General features: G+C 35.3%; 1 protein-coding gene across 1 annotated transcript in view; it reads right to left on the reverse strand.

The window, feature by feature from the left end:
- STIM2 (stromal interaction molecule 2) overlaps positions 1 to 15,696 on the reverse strand; it is a 162,876-nt gene that overhangs the window by 46,030 nt on the left and 101,150 nt on the right. Inside the window, exon 3 of the mRNA XM_082389255.1 lies at positions 14,542 to 14,656. Within this exon, the coding sequence (XP_082245381.1) occupies positions 14,542 to 14,656 (115 nt within the window). The remainder of the gene's footprint in view (positions 1 to 14,541; positions 14,657 to 15,696) is intronic.

The raw sequence follows: 15,696 nt of genomic DNA on the forward strand, positions 1-15,696 counted from the left end.
TGGGGGTGTTTATGTCATGTGCCAAGAATCATATATTCCCTAAACTTAACATGTATCTGGAGGGCATCACTTTCTCAAGATTTCCAAACTAACTCAGAATGACAGCACCTAGTTTTTGCCTCCTCGAATTCACTTCTTTGATCCTCCAATGATGCTTTTAAAAACACCTATGTTTCCTCTTGCACAGTATACACATGTCTGGTGATCTAGGTGAACACAGTCAGGGTTTCACTTTGTCAAAGTAAAAAGAGCTGTGCAGAGGTGAAAATTTGTAACAGCGAGGAAGATTTTGGAAAGGGTAGAAGTAGAGCAAAATTTACTGATATAGTGTCCAGCGATGAGAGTTGTATTAGCTCATTTAATTAAAATACCAAAATGGGATTTAATAAAGCATCTATATTTGGGAAATAATATACTCATCATAAAATTCAGAGTGGGGAAAAAAAGAGGTATATGAGAAAATCCATTTATAGTCCAAAAATTTTGGCCTGAAAATGTCAAGAACATATCAGATTTTCTGAAGGAGTGACTATATTTTACATCTTGTGACCCATGCTGCCAGACCCCACACACCTACTTCTGGATCCAGAATAACCTTTTAAGCCTTTCTTCTACCTACTCTTGCCAAAGTCTAGTTTCTCTTGCTCATCAATCTGTTAACAGCTGTTTGTCAACTAGGTACCCCTTTTCTCTCTGTCATCTTCTGAGACAAGACTCATGATCACCAGGGAAAGGGGGTCAGAAAAGGAAGTAATCAGAGGACATCGCCACATGACCTAAGCCAGTTACTTCCTGAACTTTTTCGAACTAAAGCAGGCAGGAAAGACTCCTTTCTCTTTAGTCAAGATCCTGGGAAAAGGTAAGTTTACAGCTGCCCACAGCCACAGAGTTTAGCCTCTAGGAAATGCAGTAGGAGAAAATAAAAGCAAAATCCAGAAAGACACAGAGAAATGCAGATAACCAGGGTGGATTAAGCCCCTGACTACATACCTACACTTTCCTTAAGTTAAATATAGTTTTTAATTAATATAGATTGATTTTCTCCTACATCAATTTTTTCTCAACTGGGTCATTCCATTAATAAACACACTTTTATATATTTCCACCTTTTAAAAAATAAAAAAAAACTGCCTTCATATCATATTTATCTTCAGGTATCACAGCCCCACTTCTCTTCTCCTCCTTTTGAAAGTCAACAATATTTACTGTCTGCACTTCCTCTTTTATCCACTCCGATCCGACGTTCACTTCCACCACTACAGTGCAACTGCTTTGTCGAGATCACCAGCAGCAACCTCAGCCTCTACTTTGCCGATCCAATGGCGGGTCTCTGTCATGATCTTACTCAAACTTCTGGAGCATCTGACACTGACTATGCCTTCTTTCTTAAAATATTTCCTTCATATACTTCAGCACTCTAGATTCTCCCAGTTCCCCTCATACCTCACTGGTCACGTCTTCTTTCTTCTTTCCAGGATCCTTCTCCTCTCAGCATTCAGTCCTTCACTTCTTTGCATCGTGATCTCCATGTTTCTCAAAGTTTTTTTTTTTTTTTTCCCATTATTGATCAGGCCCAACTGAGCCTGTTTCAACTTCTTTTTCCCCTAATTGCCTCCATCTCCAAGAAATTTTAATACCACAGATACATAAAACCTAGGGACCGTCCTTAATTCCTGTCCCCACCCCCATCAACTTCCTAAATCCAATCCAACAGCAAATCCTGCCAGCTATTCCTTCAAACTATATCTCAAATCAGACCTCTCTGCTACCTCCCTCTACCAGCTCACCGCAAGACCCTCAACAGGCCTTTTACTTCTACTCCTGCCTCTCTTCTCCAGAGTCTAATATCCACGCAGTAACTACATAATCTTTTCAAAAGATAGAACACACATCATTACTTAGCTCGAAACTCCTAAATGGAGCTAGACTTTCAGTAAGTATACTGACATTATACTTAAAATAAATCCCACACTCTTTATTAGGCCCTTCAAGGCCTTACGAGATCTGGCCCCTGTTTATCCCAGTGATCTTACTTGTCTCCTACCACTCTCCCCATTCCTTATGACCATCTAGCTACACCAGCCTTCTACAGTCCCCTAAATACTTTGAGGTCATTCCAGCCACAGAGTCTTAGCCTGGCTGATCTCTAAACCTGGAATATACTTCATCCAGACCTTCCTGTGACTCACTCTCTCTCATCACTCAGGTCTATAATCAAATATCACCTCTTTAGGAAGTTTCTCCTTGACTACGTTACTTAAATAGCCCCCACCCTACCTAGTCACCGACCATGTATTACCCTGCTTTACTTGTATCATATCACTAATCTGTTCCAGCAGTCCTGTGAGTGTGTATATATCTCCACACACACACACACATGCAAACTTGTTCATTATCTGTCTTCCTAAAAGAGTGCTAACTTCATGAAGGTAGGATATCTATTTTGCTCAATGCTCTATCCCCAAAACCCAGAATAATGCCAGTGAGTCACTTGCAATTAATGAAATCATTGATGACAGAGTATCCTTACAACAAATTTCCCATTACTTGAAGTAATTTGAGTCTCTCTCTTTATCGTCTGCCACTAAAAAAAGACTTATTAAGACATATAAACTGCTCAAACTTTAAAATAAAGCTCTGTAGTAAAAAAAAAAAAAAAAAAAAAAAGAAGACATAGTATACTGTAATTTCAAGCCAATCAACAAAGCATGTTGAACAATCACTTATGCACAGTAATTTATTAAGCGTTTAGTTTTGTGATAAATTCAGCCTCCAGTACTTAATATAGTGCAGGTTCCATTAGAAACTAGAGTGATTACTTTTGGGGCATTCCTGAAAAACACTCAAAGAATCTAGACACAGTCCTAAAACATATATCCACTAACTTAAAACTTAACCTTCCCTTTTTCAAAAGCTTCCAATAACACATCTAAAAGAATGCAGTCTAAAGTCATGGTCAGATTCATGCAATTGAGCATGCTCATTAAAAACAGATGACAGAAATTTAAACAACTACCAAAGCAGATCAATCTTCAACTATCTCACACTGCAATCTGGGATATGCTTACCTTTGCTAAGGTCACAGGCTCTGGATCAGTGGGTATGCAGCTAGCACACAGAAACCTATTATTATTCATTGTAGTAGAGCTGTAGCACTATCATTAAAATTCTGCCACAAAATATTTGGTACTGGTCAAAACATGGAAAATAAGGATGTTAGAATTCTATATTCTTACAATATATAATTCAGAAACCAAACAAACAAATAAGCATATGTAAAGGGTAAAGAATTTCTTGGGCCTCCCCTCTCTAATCACTCACCCTCCCATTTCCCTTTTTCCTAGCCCACCTCTATCCCCTTCCAAAAAGTTCAAGGCATTGTTTTAAAAGAACTGTCACTCAAATTCTTCACCGGAAGTAAATTCTGCGAAGGATTTGAAAATGGCTAGCGATAGTGCCATCTAGCAATGAAGAATTATTCTGTCAACTAGTTTCTTGCCTGTCTTAGCTTAAATTCATTTTTTATTAACCTAACAATATCTTTTCAATCCATAAACCAACATAATTATCCATAAAGAAAATAAATACTGACATTTATTACATTAAGATGTAATAAGGTGTAATCCCAACTTCCAACTCTTATACACAGTGGTAGTATTTTTGAACAAAATCCTTGCTGAAATGAAATTTTTTTTAAATGTTCAATTTTTTAAAATGTCAGTAGAGTACTTCCCTTTTTCTTTAAGCATAATCAGATCTACCAGTTCTTAAGAAAACCCTTTACTTGATCATACTACCTATTTGTAACTACCATTCAATTTCCTCCATTTTCTTGCCTACCCCTTAAATAGGGGGTTACCCATATATCTACTTCCTATCTACTCATTCTCTTAAATCATTTTTTATTATGGCAAAATACACATAACATAAAATTTACCATCTTAACCATTTTTAAGTGTATAGTTCAATGGTATTAAGTATTCATATTGTTGTGCAACCATCACCACCAACCAACTCTACAACTCTCTTCATCTTGCAAAATGGAAACTCTGTACCAATTAACCAATAATTCCCCATTCCCCTCCCCCTAGCCCCCAGCAACCACTATTCTACTGTCTCTATGATTTTGACTACTCTAGGTATCTCATATAAGCAGAATCATACTGTATTTGCCTTTTTGTGACTGACTTATTTCACTTAGCATAATGTCTTCAAGGTTCATCCATGTTCTAACATATGTCAGAATTTCCTTACTTTTTAAGACTGAATAATACTCCATTGTATACCACATTTTGTTTATCCATGTATCTGTTGATGGACATTTGGGTTGCTTCCACTTAAATCTTTTTTAAGATTTATTCCGTGTGTATATGTGAGTCAATTCCCCATACCAATGTTTAAAGTGATATCCTGTAGGTTAATGATTTTCTTCTTGTCATATCTAATGGCTTTTTTCCAACACACTGTATTTCTCTATTTAGCGCTACTGGCCACTTTTCATCTCTCCTCTCTCTATCCCCCAGTGAGAGAGACAGAGAGAGAGAAGAAATGACTTAGATTCATAATGACAAAGATTCATATAATATAAAGAGAATAAAACATGAAGGATGTCAATGGGCCAGAGAAATAAAACCAAACTAAAAGCATGCACAAAATATAAATGAGGTCCTTAATAAAAGCTACAAAAAGTAGACAAAGAAGGAAATAAAATCAGTCACAGGGTTCACAAGGTAAGCACAAATCATCCCCTCAGGAATACAACTATTCTTATTACAGAGAACTAAAAAAAGATTCTTCATGAGGGCTCTCAGCAGATACTTTGCAATATGGAGGACTATGCCCTCAACTATACAACCATCCGTCACTTCCTGAAAACTCTCCTCTATAGACTTTCAAGAAAGTGCACCTTCCTGATTCACCTCCCATGTCTCTGATGGCCATTATTTATTTCATTAGTTAATCCTTTGCTTTTGTCTTATTAGCAGTATTCCCAAGGGGCTATTCTCTTTCCTTTTCCTTCTCTTAGTGAACTCTTAATTCATATAACTCTAACTATGTTACCTTTATACCTTTATATGTGAGCGAATCACAACTCCATATCGTTATTTCTGTTTTAGAACATAGCCTTTAAGCAGCCATAAGCTCCTAGTGATAAACACCTGTTTTATACTTCTTTTTTTTTTTTTTAGCTATTACCTGGTAAGGAAAGAAAACTGATGATGGAAATAAAAACTTAATTTCCTTCAATGCAACTGACATTTGCTGTTTCATTTTGTTAGACTGATCTAGACTCTTAGTATTAAACTAATAACTTAAGTAAGCAGCTGATTTTAAACACTTTGAATCAAAAGTATCTAAATGTCCACCATTTTCAACACCTCGGAAGAACTCACACTGATGCAAAGAGAAAGAGAAACAGAAGACTGGCCAAATGTTAGAGTAATGCTTATTAAGGACCTCTTATTTAAGAGCACCTTAACCAGATGAGAAAGTTAGACAATAAACATTATTTGTACTTTGTACCCTATCTGAATACATAACCATCCACAGAGTGAAAAGATTTTTAAGACATAATATAAACACTATGTGATTTATCCTATGTTTTAATCATACATTCCCTCTGAGACATATTTATATATGTAATATAACAGATTATGTGTATACATTATGTTTCAGAATTATAGAAATGAATTTTTAGAAATAAGTCATATTCAAATCGAAATGGTTATCTAGTATCTGTGAAATCTTTATTTTCATTGTAATTTGCATTATTTCTATTACAGTTGCTTCTAAATTGCTAAGTAATATTCAGGGGAATTGAAAAAAAGACCCAAGTAAGCATAAAATTTGTTTGAGAAAAGATTTTTGTAAAACTGACCATCTTTGAAGAGGAAAATATTATTACCAACGAACAAGTTCTTCATCCAAAAGAGCAGGAACAAAATATTTGTTCCACCTAAAGCAGAATTTGATATAGTGAATCTCCCGCAATAACATATATTTTAACAACCAGAACTTGAACCAGAGTCCTCCTACCCACCCCCTTGCCAAGCCAAGGATTAGTAAAGCAAAATTTAACACACATCCATGTGGAACTGGTTCCCAGTTGGTGGGGTAAGGGAGGAAAGAACAGTAAGATGTTCAAGAAAGCCTATTGTTTTCTAGATAGTCCATCACAGTGAAAAGTGGACAGCCCTCATTTTTACCTTCTGCAGAAGGTTCTGTTACTGTACTCCAAACTTGAGGTATCGCTTGAGTCTGTGAACACAGCAGAGGAGAAATGTAGAATAATTCAGGTATATAGAAAACCATAAGGCAAATTCACAAACAATTTTAGAATAGTACTTCCTTAAATTATAAGAAAAGCATCATCATATGATGCATATATAAAAGTTGGGTTTTTGTTATTTGAGAAAAAATGGAGGCTCACAATGTATCTAATTCATGTGTCCACACAGAATAGAAATTGTCAAGTTTTCTAAAGCCCAAAGTACAGAGAGATGTAACAGGCAGTCGGTCTCTGCATCCTATTCTGAGAGGTGGTCTCTATTTCAGAACAAAACCAAGAAAGAACTACAAAGGAAGACAGAGCTATCTCAAAGTCAAATATCTTCTATAGATTAAAAAGTCATAATTAATCCCAGCAAATCAGTACATGCAATGACCCTAAGTCTCCAAAAGTCAAGTATCCTGAAGTAAAAGAGGAAGAGTGCCAACAATAAAAGAGAAAGAGAAAGAGAAAAGAAGACAACTAAACTAATAAAAACCAAAACAGTCCTGATGAAGAGATCTGAAATTAAGGGTACAGAGAGACCGAAATACTAACATAGAATAAGATTAAGAAAGATTACCAATTTATTGTGAGTGCTCTGAATTCATTTGGATAATTATATAATAAAAAGAAAGCTATTTGATTATAAAGGAATAAAAACACACTTTATACAAAGTCCAAAAATCAATCCTGATTAATATAAAGCAGTGTTTGCAAAATGATCAATTTGCCAACTGATCAAGTAATATTTATGCTACTCTTATAGAAAAAAACCCATGTTAACACACTTAAACGTTGGTTGATAGAATAAATGAACAATACGTTCGTGTCACCTACTCTCTACATAAAAGAAACTTTGACAAAAAAGACTTTTGTTAGTGGTGCAAATAATGACATCTGTCATTCTGAAACCAGACTCTACCTCAAGGACAGGCCTTCCCTTGTATAAACCACTTTCTGTGGACAATGAAAACCCAGTACCTCTATAGATGGCTAACAACTGCTTCTCCTAGAACTAAAAGTATTGTATAAAAGTTGAAAAGTGTTAAACATCTGGGCTAATAAAACAGCATAAGCATTTGAAGCATACTAAGTGCCTTGTGTTTTTAAAATGTGCTATATTAATTACAAGTATCCTGAAAGCTATAAATCCAGTAGAGTCCTTCCCAGGGAAGGGTGACAAAAGATGAAAAAAGTAAATGTCCCTTTATACGCAACTAACTCCTCTGGCCTTACTTGACTTCTGCAGGCAGACTAACATACTTCTTTTTCTATTAACCCACAGTGCCTACTACCTATCTTGATTACAGATAGTATCACATCCATTAATTACTTGTCAACAGAACTTTCTCCAGTAATGGACGACAGGCAGGTGGAGGACAGAAAACATATTCTTCAGCTGTGTATCTTCAGTATCTGTGTATCTTCATTCTTCCCACTCAAATCCACATTACATTAAACTCAGAGCTGATTTTCCTGCCTATAGTGAATTCATCATCCTATAACTCTTCCATATTATATGACTTTCTAAAACAAGAAGCTGTAATAGCTCCTAATATTTAGTACAAGGATGATAAGAATGTTAAAATACACTACACCACCTGCCACATACACAGTAAATATTGCCAATCAGTAATTTCTACAGTAATATCCTTCTTTGCTACTGAGACCAGGCACAGATCAAGCATCCTTAATACAGTCCTCCAGGCAATCACTATTGTTTGGTAAGCACTGGTGTATCAGTGGAATCTTACTTGTCATTCTTAAAGCAGTTCATCAGACTTAAACATCAAAGCTCACTAGTCTCGTCTCCCTGTCTAACCCTATTTTCTACTATTCCCCAACTCAGAAATATTAGTCTCCAACATCCCCCCCCATGTGCCACCTTCATACTTGCCTTACAAAAATAGTAACAACGGATAGTCACTGAGCGCTTGCTATGTAGTAGGCACTAGTCTAAGCACTTTACATGTACAAATTCATTTCATCCTCAACACTCTGATGTAGTAGACAACCTTTACCCCTAACAGATGACAAAACCAAGACACAGAAAGGTTAAGCACTACATGTTAATAGCAAAAGACAAATATTAAAACAATGATTTATTCTTATCTCGTATACTAAAAAATTACATTTCTGACTTGTAAACTGTGCTGATTTGAGGGATTTAGGACTAAAGTGTGGAATTACACCTATTCATTTACTCATTTTAATGTGCTAACCTGTATGTATATCCCTCTCTCTTTCTCACTTCTAAGAAAATTTTCTCTCTTTCAAAATCTTGCTGAAGAGTCATCTCCCTAATGAAGACTTCCTCATAATAAATCTATTCATTCTCTTAAACTCCCACAATAGAACCATTGACCTAGTATTTAATCAAACGTTCCTGTACTGTTATTTAACACTTCATCTGTGCACACGTAACAATATCGTAAACTCCTGGAAAAACAAGGCCTTATCTTATACTTACTTGTACAAGTGAGTATCAGTCACCATAGTGACTGCTATGCCTACTACTGTACACAACATACAATATTGTGTTGATGGACGCCACAAAGATAATGGCTACCTTATTATCTATAAGGTCTACATTTTGAGTTACTCTGCTGATGTCAAACAATGTGCACTGATCCTTTTACATTTTTTTTCATTCCAGTCTCATTGTAACCAACAGCATACACATGAAAAAGCTGGTAGATTTTATCAACATTTAGAGATCCATTTATACTTTCACACCTAGAAGAAAATCCTTATGAATACCAAGGATCTATACAAAGGAAATAGTTATAATCCTCCTTACTTTTAGAAATTTAACACCCATAGTCAGGAATTCTTTTCCTTTATATTTCCTTTATGTAACATTTACACTTTTGCTTTCCTAAACAGAAAGAAAACACTCTTGGTCATTTATCTCTAGCTAGGCTTTATATACACTTCAAAACATCCATCATTAAAGGCCAACATCTTTCATTCTCTCAGACAATTTCAGTTCCTTTAAATTTCTAATCAAAAAACAATAATAATAATAATAAACCTTCAGCAAATTTTCCAGATGTCTATTCAATCTGTAAAGCCCAAAATTACACAATGACCTTAGGTAAGATAAGACCCGTGCTGAACAGGATGGAAAGATTACCTCATGAGTGTCACATGTTAAAATAACTATTTAACCCAATGAGCTATCATTTTTAAAAACAGTACATTACTTAATCAGTTTTTTTATCTACTATGGTCCCTAGATCTTATACATAACCAATAATTTTCTATCTATATTTTCCTTCATTAGGTAGCTGGCTACTATTTAACTGCTCATTCATTAATTTTAACAACTGATCCAGTTTATCAAAATCTGTCTGGAATCTAATACTAGTTTTTTAAATAGCTTTCATTTGTATTGGACTTTTGCCATGTGCAAACTAACCAAGCATTCTCTACACACACACAAAAAGTACATTCAGGTCATGCTGAAATTTTTCTATATGAGATCAGTATCAATTTCTGAGGAACACAACTTTACTTTTTCCCCACTGACAATATTCCATAAAGATCTCAGGTACATTTTACAAACCAGAGAACTGCACACTACAATGGTGAGTATGTAGTCTAATATATCTATTCATTTTATTGATGAATATTAAGAGACTGAATCAAAAACCTTACAAAACTTTAAATAGAGCTGAACATTTTAGTTCGTTCAGCATTATTACAAAGGTAAGTAAGTCAACACTTACTTAGTGCCTATCAGGTGTTGCCAGGAATTATGCCAGGCACTTTTACTACATTACTCATTTAAATCACACAAGAATTGCATTTTACAAGTGAATTTTTAAATGTGCCAAATGTCTTAATGTTCATAAACAGAAGGGCCAGGATTTAAATTTGTACATCCTGAAAGCCCACACGCCTCCTTTAGTATGCTACCTCCACTTCCATTTCTAGCAAATTTTCAGGTAACTGAAGGAGGAGCTATACGGGGGCTACCATTTATGGTCTATCTCCTTAGCCCCTTCCAGAACTCCTGGTCAACCCTCACAGCCTACCGCAAATACCATCTTCTGTGTATAATCCTATCAGAGAGTTCATTAGTCCTTCCAGTGAGCTACCTCATATCTTACACTTACTTCTAGTATTATACATTTCACCACATGTTGTAATTATTTGTTTACTCTGTTTTTCCCACTCAGCTACTTACTCCTTATAGCCCAGAGACGCATTTAACTCATCTTTAGCACCCAGGATCCAATGCCTGCTTAGCACATAATACATATAACCAATTATGCTTCATTGCTACTGTAACATGAATTAGCTTACATGTAACTGGTAAAAAGGAATCATGTTAATATAATGTAAAAGTCACATCATTTCACACGTGATCATTTTACACCACCAAGTAACAGCAAATGGATACAAAGTATGAAGAACACCAGAAAAACAAAGCTATGAACACAATGTCTGCTCACCATTCCTTCTTCCTTTTAGCTCAATCTGGCCACAGGCTCTCAGAAATGCTTGTTGCTCAGTTCTCATCTTTGTGCACATTGCCCTTGTCTTCATAATTTAGCAACTTCAACCCTACCTAATACCTCCTTTTAATAAGTTATCTTTAATTATTTTTTAAGGTAAAGTCCTATATCTACTATAGTATTTACTGATTAGGAATTTAACACGTCTTTTTTACCTGTATTTTTATTAGTACTGTTAGTGCTCTGATTACAACGTTGCATAGGTTTTCAGTAGTCTGCTCCAACCCCGATTTTTCCCATAAATTCTAATTTTTAAGTTCATAATTGTGCAAAGCATAAGTTTTCCAGGAATGCATATATTTCATTATGGCAGAAATGCCTGTACTCAAAGTATGAACTGAATTACTGAGAATCCAATGCTCATGGGGCACTATACACTCATTCATTCAATTCATTAGACAAATCTTTACTGAAAATCAAAGTAAATAAGGCACTGCTCCAGGCACTGAAGACACAACAATGACGGGCAAAGTATGACTGTATGTTTGTGTGTGTATGCATGTGTGTGCATATGTGTGTGTATGTACCTATATTCATATTCAACTAAACAACCTTAAATTACATATTATTGTATTCTAATCTCTTTATCAACAATTTCCAAACCTTTTCAGAAGAATTACTTTTTGTTTCCCAAGAGAAATCTTAAACAGAAACAGAATATACCAGATAAAAGCAGAACTCTACAGATTTAGCATGCCCTGTCCCTGAAATACCTCCAGGAAACCTGGGGCTTGTCAGGCTATGATTTAAAAACCACTGATCTAACAACAATGCTCTGCCTTTTTACATGAAGCCTGTAATAAATAAAAAGAGTATGACATGGTAAAATCAATTGAGAAAAATAACACTGAGAAAATCAATCAGGTTACCATAAAGCTTCTAGCAGAGGTTTATTTCACTCAACTCCTCTCTCTTCCCTCCCATGCAGCTGTTTTAGTAGGAGCCCTAAAACACTTCCTCCCAAGCCCTAATCCCCTAAGAAGGTTATGTGAGAGACTGGGATTTGGAGAATAGGAAGCATAGAGCAGATAATTTAGGCCAACTCTTTGAAGACTTAGGGGGAAATCTTCTCACCACCATAATGGTAAAATCTTAGGGGGTGGAAATTAAGGTGAAAGCCTAGGAAAAAAGAGATTTAAGAAGCTATTCAACTTGAAAAGACCTTAAGCTGAAAACAAACAAACATTCTCATAGATCACAAAAGATCCCACAAAACTCACTAGGGTGGGAAATCAAAATGGGGTTTAAGGACAGAATCCCCTTGAATTTGGGACACAGTAATAAACAAAATAGACAAAGACACCCCCCACCCCGCTTTCTGAGGCTAACATTTTCAGGGGTAGGGGACAGAAGGGAGACAAACATGACAAATAAGTCAATTATATTATAACTTAGAAGCTGATTCCTGACATGGGGAAAAGAAAGTGTGAAGCTAAGTAAGAGGGATCAAGAAGGGTGCCAAACAACAAAGAGGGTGTCGGGGGGACGTGGTTTGCAATTTGCAATTTTAAATAGAGTGGTCAGGGTAGGCCTCAAGGAGAGAAGAGGCCAAAAAAGAGGTAACGAGTTAGCCAGGAGGACATCTGCATTCCTGCAGCAAGGAGTCCATCTGGGCAGAGCACACTGAGTGAGAGAAATGGAAAAGACAGAAAACGGAAGAGAGGAGGGTGCAGGAGAGGACAGATCATGTAGAGCCTTACAGATCTTTGTAAAGATTTTAACTTTTACTCTGAGCCATTACAGGGTATTGAGCAAATTTGATTTATATCTTAAATAGATTACTCTGCTAAGTGAAGAACAAATTTCAAAAGACCACAAGTATACAGAAGGAGACCCTCAGGCAGCTACCACAATTATCCAGGAAAGGGATGGGGGCTGAACCAGGGTGGTAGCACAACAGGTGGTGAGAAGTGGTCAAATCTTTTTTTTCCTTCATTCAAACGAGTTAGTTTTGTGGGCTCCATTCAGCTTACCACAAACTCCAAATATAAAATATACTAGTGGCAACAGACTCCATTGGATCTCCAAGTCCTTTACTAATATCTACATATTGCTGAGATATCTCATATAAATAGTCTTACTGAGTTTTTGACCATTCTAGCACTTTCCCCCATGAAACTTATACTCATTTATTCCTATTCCTACCCAAGTTCATATTACTTTAAAATAATATGGGGAAGGGAAATGGAGAGGTTTTTTTTTAAGTCTATGTATCTTTCATTAAAGTCAGTGGTATATTTTTCCTTCTTTCTTTTTCTTCTTCCCAGAGTATTTCATCAGATGCCTCTTTTAGAAAGTGAAAACAAAAACATAAGAACACCTTTTTTTTTTTTAATTTTTATTGAAGTATAGTTGATTTACAATGTTGTGTTAGTTTCACGTGTAGAGCAAAGTGAATCAGTTTTACATATACATATATCCACTCTTTTTTAGATTCTTTTCCCATATAGGTCATTACAGAGTACTGAGTAGAGTTCCCTGTGCTATACAGTAGGTCCTTATTAGTTATCTATTTTATACATAGTAGTGTGTATGTGTCAAACCCAATCTCCCAATTTATCCCTCCCCTCCCAAGCAAACCTTCTTCTATATTAATAAAAATACTGAGTTGATGGAATAGTTTCCTGTATTTTCTCATTTCCAAATGTTACCACTGACAGTCTAGTAAACTTTGTTATTTTTTCATACTCCTACTTGGTAATCTGTCCCAGATTCTTTTTAATTTCATTTCACTATTCAAACTGGCAGAGGAAAATATATGCTACAATATAATTGCCTGACTTTGACAAAAGAATAGAAACATTAGGAAAAAGACATTTTGTTTGACACTGTTACTAAAAAAAGAAAAAGAAAAAAAACTTAACAGACTTTTTTTTTTATGTAGCTTTCTACAATTGGGGATCAAGTTGAGGTTTTAGGCCATACACTTTCTGTCTAAAAAATTACTATCCGTAAGACAGCTTGAGGACTTAAGGGTAGAAAAAGGAATAAAATATAAATTATACAACTGTATCATGCAGTCTTTATCATCAGCAGACTTTGCCTTCTAAAGACTTTAGGAACTGTTCTCCATAATTAAAAAAAAAAACTTTGGTTGGGGCCTCCTTGGTGGCACAATGGTTAAGAATCCGCCTGCCAATGCAGAGGACACGGGTTTGAGCCCTGGTCTGGGAAGATCCCACATGCCGCAGAGCAACTAAGCCCGTGCACTACAACTACTGAGCCCGCGTGCCACAACTACTGAAGCCCGTGCGTCTAGAGCCTGTGCTGCACAACAAGAGAAACCACTGCAGTGAGAAGCCCGCACACCACAACGAAGAGTAGCCCCTGCTTGCCGCAACTAGAAAAAGCCCACACGCAGCAACGAAGACCCAACACAGCCAAAAATAAATAAATAAAATAAATTTAAAAAAAAAAAAATTAAACTTTGGGATCCACATGTTGATTTGACAAACCTTTTATAATAATGCCATTTAACAGATGAAACAATGCTCTACAACTTTAAGCTCTCAGACATGCATTACCTTATTTATTCTAGTATAAGGTATCAAATTAACTGAAAACAGGCTGACCTTTAATAAATCCTAAGAAAAATTAAAATCATATTTCAAAATAAAAAATGGAACAATTATTTACTAAAATATAAATATCCTCATAGAAATGTTATTTTGATTTGTTTGTAAATCATATGCAATTAGTGAGCTCAGAAAAGCAGCTCAGGGATTCAGATCACTAAAACAGTCCTACCTTCTGATGTTTTCCATCGTTTCCATAAATCCTCAACAGTTATATGCTTGTCTTCTCTGTGCAGATGGCTGTGTTTATTAGTAGCATCTTTATATTTCATATCTTCTCTGATAAACTATAAAAGAGAAAACACTAAGTTAAGTATACTTAAATTCACTATTTTATTCTCTATAAACAGAAAAAAGTAAAATGTGAAATACAGCAGCTGGTAATTTTCTGATCATAACTGGTGCATTTTTGGTATTTTATACTCACATTATTCTTAAATGTTTATAAAATTTATTTAATGAGATGTCTTCTAATCATAACAACAGCAGCAGCAATAAAAGTACTTATTTAACTCATTATTTATCAGGTCCTATTGCACATTATATAATAAATATGTCATATCTGCACACACACACAGTCATTTAACTTCATGACAGTTCTATAAGGAAAGTATTATGTATTACCATTTTATAGATAAGAAAACCAAGGCCCAAAGAGGTTAAGTAATTTGCCTAAGGTTGAAAAAATAATGAATGTCAGAGCTGAGATTCCAACCCAAGCAGTTTGGGTTACGCTCAACAGCATAATGTACTGCCTCAATATTATAATTTTTACCAAATACTTAGTGACAGGGGTATTGCAGAACACACTAAATACTAACCTCAATTACTGCATCGTATTTCTGTTTTCTACCTTTTTAAGTCATTACTTATAGTTGAAAGACATAATTACAGTGTTTAGAACTAAAGTATTTTACAAAACTGAAGTAGCTCCTCTATTAATCTTAAAGTATATACAGAGAGAAAACACTAAAAATTTTCTTTGCTAAAAAACCAACCTACTCTGTATTGCTTCATTATATAAAATTCTCCAACTGCCCTTCACTGTCTAGCAAATAAAAAGCAAACTTTTTATGAATTACATACCATTTCCCAATCTTGTCCCTGACAATCTTTTAGGCCTTAACTCTTGACACTTTCCCCATATCAACCCAATACTCTAATTATATAAAACTAATAGTTTTTATAAATTATTATGCTTTTTCTACCTCAATATTTCTGATCTTTCTTGCTTTGGTATTGTTTTACTCGGTATCTTTATTAATTTTTTTTCTGATTCCAAAATTATAAGATCATACAAAAGCTTATTTCAGGGGCTTCCCTGGTG

This window comes from Balaenoptera borealis, assembly GCF_965194805.1.
Source record: "Balaenoptera borealis genome assembly, chromosome: 4".
In the NCBI taxonomy this organism is placed as follows: Eukaryota; Metazoa; Chordata; class Mammalia; order Artiodactyla; family Balaenopteridae; genus Balaenoptera; species Balaenoptera borealis.